Raw genomic sequence first — 10,928 nt, forward strand, 5'->3', positions numbered from 1 at the left:
ATTAAACCAGGGGAAAAAAAAATCCTTCTACCAGTGCAGCACTATTCTGTTTGGGAGACTGACTTTAGGCTATAATAGAAAAAGAACTCTTTCTGGTGTATGCTGTATCTCCCTAGGCAGTTTGCCAGTGAAGCACTACCAGCAAATCTTTAAGGAGAGACAAGCCCTTAGTAGGAATTCCCCACAGGAACAAGCTTGCAACTTTGAACAAAGAAAAACACTTCCTTTCATATGGGAATGATTAAGTACATCCTTTTGTAAGGCCTTCTGGTTTGGATAACTGAGAAGCTATCTCCTGCATTAAAAAAAAAATGGGAAGTTATTTTTGCAGTGTCATTAACTGAAACCTGTAAAACTAAGTTGCAGACCACCTTCTCATAGTCTTGCATGCCAAACAGCCATTTTCATCTGTGCTGAAGTAGCTAGATCCTAAGTTGTATTGGGGCACATAAAATAAAGAAGAACAAGTACTAGTCTTATGTTATTCCCAAACCTCTACAAACCCAAGTGACCCTTCTACCAGTTGGAAATTGCCAGTCATCTTGGTCATCTTTTTCTTTCAGGAATGTCCCTTTTCCTAAGCAAGAGTGTGAAATAAAATTTCTGTTTCGTTCTCCACTAGAGATGGACTTGACACATGCAATTACGTTTACCAAAAAAAATTCAAGAGCTATTTCATTCTACTGGTATAGCGCAGAGCAGACAGAATAGCCTAGGAACTGGCTGTAGGACAAAGTGGGTGTAAAACACTACCAACTCAGAATTTTCATCTATTTTGCAGAGGTGTGCATTACAACACAAAGGAAAAAAGTTTTCTAAATACATGATCTGCACTGATAAAAGTCAAAGCAATCCATAATAATTAGCTAATGCATACTACTGGAAGTCTTGGGCTGCCAGTAATATAAAAAAATTGAAATATGAAGATAGGGCTGAGTACAGCATTATAATATTTTTTTAATAATTCCCTTGCAGAAGTGTCATCTATTAAGGAATTCTTGCAGTTGTGCAAAGCTTACTTACTAATGCATACTGTCTCACCTAAAAACCAAACAGCTTTACTACTAATTTTCAGAAAGGTAAGTCAGGCTGCTCCAGTATTTAAATAGTTACTTCATGGTTTTTTGAATGAGAAAATAGATGCCAGGGTAATCAATGTACATTAAAAATAGCAAAAAAAATTATCAAAACTATCCCTCAGAGCATTTACATATGCATATAGACACAAACACTGATGAGGAGATAATTCAAGCCTCTTCATTTTTAAGCCTGTGTGAAAAGAAAAAGGACAGTTCCTAACATGTATTTTTTACAAAATTAAACTACTGACTTTCTCTCAGGCCCTCCTGACTACTCATACACAGAGCTATAAATACATTTCACTGACTTGAATCAACATGCAACATAAAATTCCTGTGGTATATCAGTTACAATTAGATCCAATATTTTTGAATCTTTTTTCAAATTAAACTTAATGACATTTTCCCTTACAAAGAATTAATCTAGTGCCTTTAGTACCAGTAGTTAGGTGCTTGGCTAAATACACACAAAATATTGTAATGTCTCCATCATGTTTACCCGCATGCAAAATGAAGTATTTTCAGTAGAGTCCAAATTATCTTGCATCTTTCCTCAAAAGTTTACTTGGGTGACTTTTATACCAGCTAGCAGAGACATTAGGAGAGAGCATTAGCTAAGAATCCAAAAGTAGAAAAAGATCGGAAACACACTAACAAAAAGTTATTTAGACTGGAAGATGTTCTAAGTGAGGAGAGACACACACAGGCCTCAAAGACCCCTGAACTGAAAAAGTAAACACAGCAAAGACAGTAGATATACGTGGAAGTCTTTCTAAAATACATCATAGAACATTTAGCAATTAAACAGAAATCTTTAATAAATAATTCTAAATGTGGTTAAAATTAATAATATTCTACAACAATATTTTCAGATAAGCTATGTATAAAGGATAACTAGGTGCAAGGTAGAAACCAAAAACCTTTTCAATGGGTGGATTAATTAGTCATGTGGCCTTAGAACTGAATGAGTCATGGGGTTGCTAATGAGATAAGGATAGGAAGCCTGACACCTCTAAATCAAGAGTTCAACCAGTTCTTCTCAGAGTACTCTCCTGCTGTGCCCTAGATTGAAGGCACAACTAACAGTTCAGGGACAACAGGGGCTTTCCTAATGCTGGAAGCACTGAAAAATCCACCTAAATCTACTTACAGAGGAAATCTTTGCCTGAAAAATAGGACACAAACAGTTACCTTTCTGTAGCAGCGTCCCCCCACTATGGCTCTCCCAGTCCCAACTGCCTGGGAGAAACAAGAGGTGTCCAGGACCATGACCTCACTTGCTCTGTAAGCACAGGCTGGAGAGACCTTCTTATAATGCAGCACCTCACTCAGAGGGTTCCCCAGTGACAACAGTAGTCAGAAACAAGGCTGAAGAATCCTGCTATCAGGGACATAGAGTCTTTAATTATCATCAGGTTCCAGCCCTTTATGCATTAGGGTCAAGCCCTTTACTCACATGACTTTGCACTTGCCAATTTGCTGTAATTTATGCAAGTAAGTCTCCCAAAATGCACAGGCTGTCAATCTCTTCTCAAGTAGAATGGTGTCACCAGCGAAAACCTTCAGGGTCTAGTCACAATAGATGCAGTACACCCAAAGCAGACTCAACTCAAACTTCAGGGGTCTAGTTTTCATAGACTTAGTACACATGCCGTCTTATTGTTCACATTTAGTTATTTAAAAAAAAAAAACAACCACCAAAACATCTTAATCACGGCCAAAATCCAGACTCATATTGTGCCAGTCTGCCTGCACATTGTAAAGAAGCCCAGTGCTAGCCAGACCAATGGGAAAGTCAGTAGGAGGCAAAGCACAGGAGAACAGAACATGGTACAGCAGGATGATACAAGAAAGAGCATTGAGGTGTGAGAGTGAGATAGAGTAAAACATGCTGCAGATGAGGACAAATAGAAGAGTAAACACAGAGGGAAGCCAGAGGGCAGAGACAAAAGATAGCAAGAAAGAAAGGAAGGAATGGGAAGTTAAAGACAAAAGACATGAAGGGAAATAACACAGATGGGGGAAAAAAAATTGAAAAGACAGAAACAGAAGATAGATATAGACAGGAAACCCATCCTGCCAGAAACTGCTTCTTATCAAGCTCAGACAAGAAACACTGCCAAAAGAAGAGCTGAATCAAGCATGGAAAGTTCAGATCACCTGAAACTTCTGAAGGCAGATGAAAGAAACTACATTAAAATATGAACGAAGTAGTGAGCTTATGAGGATTTCATCCCAGAGTACACCAGCCCTGTTCTGCTGTAAGAGGAAAAAAAAAATTTCTTTGGTTCAATAATAGTTTCACACATCTACTTGCAGAAGAACTGGGCCCACTTGTGAAAGAATGTTAATTGATTAGGGACTAATTATTAAGTAGAATTCGGGATCAAGTTCAATAACTGTTTTTAACATTCATTAGTCTGTATTGCACTCTATGCAGTACAGAAATACATGACAAAACTGGTCCATTCAAAGTAGAGAAGATCCCTTCCTCCTGCCTCTCCCAGCACACACCAGAGACACACGTCAAGGTGTTTTTAGACAAAGGATTAGATAAACTTTCCCACAGAACACAGGACTAACACTGGCAAGTGGTCAAGCACAGTCCAGTCTGAATTTAATTCTTCACTTCTGCTTTGTTTGAAATGCATTGTTTTGTATCACCCAGTACTAACACATCATTCTTGAGAGAGAACAAGGATGACCATGAATCCACTGTGCAAGAAGATAGCTGTAGTGCACCCTCTACTCTCAGAGAATGGCAAAAAGGCAAAAGAGAATCTAAGCTTGTCTACTCAGAAGATGAAGAGACAGACAAAAAAACTAATAATGAAAGAGACTCCTATCCTACATCAGTGATTACCATCTGCTTAATTTAGTCACAGATATCATGAAGAAACCCTTTCTTACTTCCCTAAGTTATCAGAAGTATCTCATATCTCATATAGCATGCTGCTGGCTCTATCACAGAAACTTCAATAATCACAACTTGCATCTCAGCCAAGATGAGTGACCAACACAGAAACACACAATTGTCCCATCCTTACACTTAGCCTGTACTGTCAATTTTCTGTAAGTCTACTGTTCCAAAAACAAGGGTGTGGAACCTTCCCACAGACATCTCTTAAGATATTAAAGATTAAAAATTGACTCAAATTCAAGAATAACAGATACCCAAGATACATCTTATTTTTAAAAAATACATAAATATGCATACATTTGATTTACTATTTCTCTTAAGATACATCTACCTGTTTCTTAAAATGTCTGTTATATTTTTGGTTAATTTGTGCTAAAATTTATTTTGCCATTACTACTGCAACGTGTAACTGACTGTGTTGATTAGACACCACATGTTGAAACATTCATGAGAAAGCAAGAACAGGGCTCACTCACAGCTCAACCAGCGGTTAGGTGGTTGACATACAGTCAGTGTTTCACTGGCTCAGTCACAGGTGAAGACAGACTCAGAAACTGTATCTCAGGTTTCTCTTACAAGTCTTGGAAATTCCATCATACAGAAGCTGTTTTCTAACATCCCATCACAAAGGGGAATGAATACGTGTTCTGCATGTACACCCTTGGATTGAGGTTGCCACTGTAGACTTCCTGAAGTCATAAACACTTCGACTGCTCAACTTCTCACATATGCAGTCTTCTCCCTAGCCCAAGCAAAACTGGAAAAGTTTCCATTTCTAGTTCCCACTTAGCAGTGTTCCACTGGTTTTTGCCCTCTTGTACCATTGCTTCCTCTTTCCACACCTGATTACAAGTCACGTATATTTTGTATTCATGAAAAAAAATCCACATGCATATTTAATTTTTCTGTTTACAAATTAAAAAAAATATGAGCCAGTTCAGCTAGCTGATGGAAAGCAATTAATCTATTCAACTCAATGAAGCAAAATTGATTTACCCCCTAAGAACCAAGCCCTAGCTATAATATCCACATGCAAACTAAAATTTATAAAGCTGAACTTTTGGGGTTTACATAATGAGGAAGTGAAGGCACTGGAGGCAGACCATGTTCCTGTTCCTCACTCTGGTCTCTCCTCCCCCAAGACACTAAATGATACAAGTGCTGCAATCTGTACAGTGTCAATGGATGCCTGTGTCCAGAGAAGGAAAGGGGGGAGAAGGGGCTATGGGGTTGATAGGACCAAACACCTGGGCTGGAAGGAGAGAGGAAATTATCTTGTTCTCCTCAACTTTTGAATTTGAATTAAAGCCAGAGTGGGGTACAGTCTCCTAGCAAGATCAAACTGGCAATGTAGGGCTCATGGAAGACAAACGTCTACATGCAGGGGGCTAAAATCCTACCAAACCTATTCATAAGATTTAATACTGATTTTTAAGATTTGGTCTTTTTTAAAACCAGTATCACAAAAGATCTGAACAATATTCAATCTCTACTTCCACTGTAAGACAACTGACAGCTCTCTCTCTCAAATATATATCTATACACACACCTCAAGCATCAGAAAATGCATGCTCAAGCAGGTTCCCAAGCAAGCCTGAGGATTTCTAACTCGGCTCTTCTATGATATTCCCTCTCAGTACACTTGTATCCACACTAAGAGTTCAACAAAGGAAGTGGGTCTACACTAGGAAAAATGTCAGCGAAATGCTAGAGGAAGATACATGAACCCGGATCACCGGTTAGTGTATTTCATTATGTAGAACCTTAGTCATAAGAAAAGCCAATGCTGCTCATTCCAGAACTATTTATTTTATTAGATTAGGTACACAGGATGTGCCTCTGTGTTCCCTTACCGGGCTTAAATCTGTCCTAGCACCTTAAAGTAGGTTGTCAGGATAAATTCTGTTCTCTGAGCAAACTTAGTGGAATTACTCAATATCAATATAAACAGGATGCAAATTTAAATGGGAATTTGAGAGAATTTAAATGGCCAAGTAAACTTTATATACATATAATTGGGGGTGTTCAAAAACCTTTCTACTTAAAATGGATAAGGATCTTTTACTAAAAAAAATTTAATTTATTTTTACTTAGACTAACCTGGCCACATTAGCTAAAAAAAGAAAAACCATCAGGGATGAAAATGTCCATTTCTTTCTAAATACTAGCGCACTGCAGAATTAGGTCAGAAATACCAGATGTTAGCCTAACAAAACTAATGCTAAAAACATTTCTTTCAAAATGATTAGCCTCTGACACAAGTAACTGCTTTTACACTTTATATGTAATGCTTTATGAAATTAGTTATTAGCGGATCTCCTGGTGGATTGACAGCTATGGAGATTTGTGCCCTGAATTTCTCAGGGGAAAAAAAAAAGAAAGGAGAGATAAAGACTGCTGGTTAGATACACAGCTGCATAAATCATTCTTTACGTTGACCTGAATTATTCTGCCTTTCGCCAGCATTTTTTATTGTCCATATTTGCTTAATCTTGATAAACAAAAAATATGTAAAATGGGTCATATGCACAGAATAATTACTTTTAGAAAAATAAAAAAGCTTACACACCGCAAATTACACAAACATGTTCATAAATAGAAGACCTCATATCAACCTAAACTTTCCATGTAAAATAATCCAAATTTACCTACTTACTGGTATCCAATTCTTTATTTAATGAACAAACCTCCCCCCAAAAAAAGAAGTCACACGCAGATTTTGAGTGCACAGGACCACTGAACTCCACTATTTCAAGATGGTGTCTAGTATAAACAATGGAATTATTGCAGTGTAATTCAATATTACCCTTGAGTGTGATAGCCTTTATAAGTTTTAATAAAATAGAGAATTAGAACAAAATTAGTTTTCATTATATTTTCAAGCACAACGATAGTACACTATTTTCAATCGAAGAAATACATCTCTACACACTACTTACTGCAGTACCATCCCTTTTTGAAAGATCACTTGTACCAGCAGTGACTGCTTTTAAGATTCACATTGATGTTCCTACTACTTTAAAATGTATTAATGTAAAATTTCCCACCATCCTCTCATTATAAACTAAAATATCTAGTACAATATTCAGCTAAATAACACCATTAAAAATCGAAAACAGACAACAAGTATACAGGAAAGGCAATAAAACTTCAGGACTGAAACAAGTGTCAGAAACACAGTAACAGCTAGTAAATATATTTAATCAATATAAGCAATAGAAATTCAAATTAAAGTTTTTATACCACACAAATGTACACATACATGCAGCATAATATTAATGTACATTCTCCTCCAAAGAATATTACTGCTGAAAAAATCTTATTTTAAACATGACATAAGGGAGCACATATTAAAACTGAAAAAAAAAACCCCAAAGCAATTCCATATACATTTTATTTTAAAGTATCACTATATACCAATCTTATTTTTTTTACTAAAATTATCTATACTTAATACAGTCTCAAATACTAGCCACTAATCATGACCATCAATTTAAAAGTGCAGCAAACAAACAGAAAATAAAAACTCAAGAGTACTTACCAAATTATGATTAGTTGAATTAGAATCATCTTCTGGGAATGGGATGTAAACAGCTAAGGCCACACAATTGGCAAAAATAGACAGTAGTATAAATATGTCAAATGGTCTGGAAAATCTTGTTAAGGAATTCATGAATTATGAGTATCTACCAACTTTTAAGTCTAGCTCTCCTTTCAGCATCAACACTTGTAAAACAAGTCTTACTTTTAAGGCAATCTTTTGACTGATAACTATGACAAACATTTCATCACTTTTAGTTATATCACTATACAATATTATTTTCCATCACAATGATCTTTCAACGTCCTCTCCTTTTTGAAAAAAAGAGAAGACTATTACTCTTGCTGCCACAGCGCACTTTATAATTATATTCATCTCTGGAATTTAATATACAGTCTTAAATCAATATGTGGGTCATCATGATGGGTAAGGAATACTTACTGAGCTCTTCTGTCCTCATACGCTCACGTAAGTCTCATTAATGTTAACAGAAATGTGTTTGTCCAAAGGAGGAAAATAATTTGGGGTCTAGTTCATAGTAGGATATGAGAAAGATTCCCAGCAAATCACAGCTGTTCTCCTGTACGAGAGCTGGAAAGCTGTACAATGAGCGCAGGAAAATTCTGAGACCCTCTTCATGTCTCTGACAGCTAGACTCCAGAAAAATTTTGCTTTGGCCAGGACAGATGAAAGCTTAGGTGAGTAGACTGGGGAATGGAATATCATTACTGGCTTGGCAGCCAAGCATACCGAGAGGCTATAGGCTTTCACACTGACAACAGCATGAATTGCAGCTGCACTTCTTATACCATATCTGGATGACAGCAGCTGAAACCTAGAGATACCTTTTGTCTTCCAGAAAGAAAAATATTTCTTAAGATTCATGCCTATGAAGTTCATCCTTCAGTTTATCATTAATTTGCCTTTCCCCCAAAGTATTTCATTATTTTCTTTTAACTACGAACACGGAGGTACCCAGATGAACCTATCTGTGGAAGTTTGGAAAGGGAATATTTTGGGCTTTAGCTATGATTTTTTACATCCTTTCCTCTATTCAGTGCACAACTTCCTGATACGCGTCCATACGAGTCCCATAAAAGACTGAGGGAAGAGTACTGAATATACTCCAAGGAAGAGTACCGAATATACTCAAAAGCATATATTTTTGTCAGTTTAAAATCTTTTTCCTGACAAAAACTCCTACAAAGCCCATATGCCCCTTAAGATCTGTTAAGTTTTGTTTGTTGCCCTACAAGAAGTTTGCCACCTCAAGGGCTGAGTTTATGTTCACAAAGCCTATCAACATCAACAGCTGCTATGTTGTGTACAAAATAAAGTTACAACACACATCTTAACATGCAACATTCTCCAGACTGAAATGAACAAATGATACTAGCGCAAGACTGACAACCTTATTTTATGACGTAGTGCTACTGGGACAAATTCTGCCCTGAGTTATTCCACTCTAGATCCATAGTAATTTCATTTAACTGACCTTAGCCAAGGAGAGGCCAATTTACTGAAATTAGTTGGACTTCTACCAGTTTAAATGAAAGCAGAATCTTTAATATGCAATTGAATTATGTTCAAAGAATTGAAAAAAACAAGCCTTATAAATGAGTAACAGTTCCTATTGCCAGGTTGGCTGTTCTGTTTAAAGTAACAAAATCAGTTTTACTTCAGTAATCTACTCTTGAACAGCTGTTTCCCGTTACAGGGATGTTGCCATGGCTAATAGGCAAACATTTTTCTACTCATACCTCAACAAAACTATTTTCTATTTCAAACCTTTTCTTGAGAAATAATATACCAAATCAACATGCTATCAGTTCTGCCAAAGAAATCCACATACTTCCACATCACAACCACTGAACTAAAGATAAAGCAATCCTTCCCAGCATACAAGTCATCATGAATACAGGCCAGTATATCTGATCTCCTATCTACAGATGTACATGCTTCCAAATATGTTTGGTGGTAGACATATGTTGTAAAAGTTCAGAAGATTAATATATTTCAGACACTTGCATGTACTTAGAATGAGTCCTTAGCTTAACTAAAAATCTTCCCTACTTTTAGTACTTGCAAAAATAATCTTTTTTAAAAGATTTCTACATCTGACTCATTTGCCCTAATGGCAATACACCAAATTGTAATATGGAAGACACAGGTTTGACATCTTAGGTCATCTCCCAATTAACACTGCTAGACGCACTCCTATCCATTCAACCTTATTTGGAAGGGCAACAAATGCAATACAGAGATTTGCTGGAATATAATGTAAGCTTGTAACTTTAAAAAGTTCTGAAAGCGTTCCCCCATCTCCTCCAAGAAAAAAGGAACAGCTATGAGCTCTTCTCTGACTTTGAACTACTTACTTCAGTAAAATGATACTCTAGGTCATTATGACACAAATTAAGAAGATATCTTTAACAGCAATTTAAGCAAATTTAACTACCATCAACATTAATGACAGTTACCCACACGTGCAAGTGAACTCGTGTTAGCTGTGATGCTATAAGAGATGCTGTAAAACATCCCCTTGATACATTCAGAAAACGCAAGGAACAGCCTGTGAAAATGAAACTGAGTCAAAGGATACTTCCATTCTACTAGACTAATGCAGGCTCTTCGTATTGGGTTGTTGAGGGATAAACAGAAAAGGGCACGGGGTGGCCGACTATTAGACGTATTACCCTGTTTTTTGCTCTTGGCATATTGCTGGCGTTTTCTTTGGGACAGAGACCCTACAGGCTGGGCTGTGGTGGTACTCATATTTTGGGCAGCCTTTGCTTGTCTAGCAGCATCAATTGCAGCTTGCCAAGATAGAACAGTTTGCTTGGATGGTGCTGAACTGTTTGACTGAATAGCTGGTCCGTCACCAGGGAGAGGAATTCTGGTGCTACTTGCATAGTTCGCCTCTGTGGGACAAAAGAAAAAAGTATTTGGTTATAATTTTTTATGCTAAAACGCGTCACAATATTTCTGACAAAAAGATTATTTTAAGACCTCTTGGCAGCGTGATGCTTCCATTACACATACTACAGAGACAATTGTATGCATGTATATATGTGATTGAACAGTAGCAAAAAATGCTCAGGAATCTGTACTACAACTTCAAGTTTAATCCAAGCATCAAGACAAGTGCTACACAAACACTTCATGTTTTGATTCTTCCACTTACTGCATTTTTTCCTAACGGGATGGCAGCTTTTCTGTCACCATGTTTATCCAATAAAACATAGCTACTCCTTAAGATCAACTTTGCTGTAGTACCACAGCATTTACTATTTCCTCACTTCATTTTGGTCAAAAAGTAGTTGTTTGAACAATGTGTAAGTATTTTAATTACGAATAACCAATGCTGGGGGGGGGGGGGGGTAGTGCT

General features: G+C 37.0%; 1 protein-coding gene across 1 annotated transcript in view; it reads right to left on the reverse strand.

The window, feature by feature from the left end:
• Positions 1-10,928, reverse strand: part of CACNA1D (calcium voltage-gated channel subunit alpha1 D) — a 209,412-nt gene that overhangs the window by 195,417 nt on the left and 3,067 nt on the right. The window contains exons 2-3 of the mRNA XM_019473470.1: positions 10,143-10,461; positions 7,541-7,646 (exon numbers count right to left, since the gene is read on the reverse strand). Of these exons, the coding sequence (XP_019329015.1) occupies positions 7,541-7,646; positions 10,143-10,461 (425 nt within the window). The remainder of the gene's footprint in view (positions 1-7,540; positions 7,647-10,142; positions 10,462-10,928) is intronic.

Source organism: Aptenodytes forsteri, unplaced genomic scaffold (assembly GCF_000699145.1).
Source record: "Aptenodytes forsteri isolate BGI_AS27 unplaced genomic scaffold, ASM69914v1 Scaffold53, whole genome shotgun sequence".
Lineage (NCBI taxonomy): Eukaryota > Metazoa > Chordata > Aves > Sphenisciformes > Spheniscidae > Aptenodytes > Aptenodytes forsteri.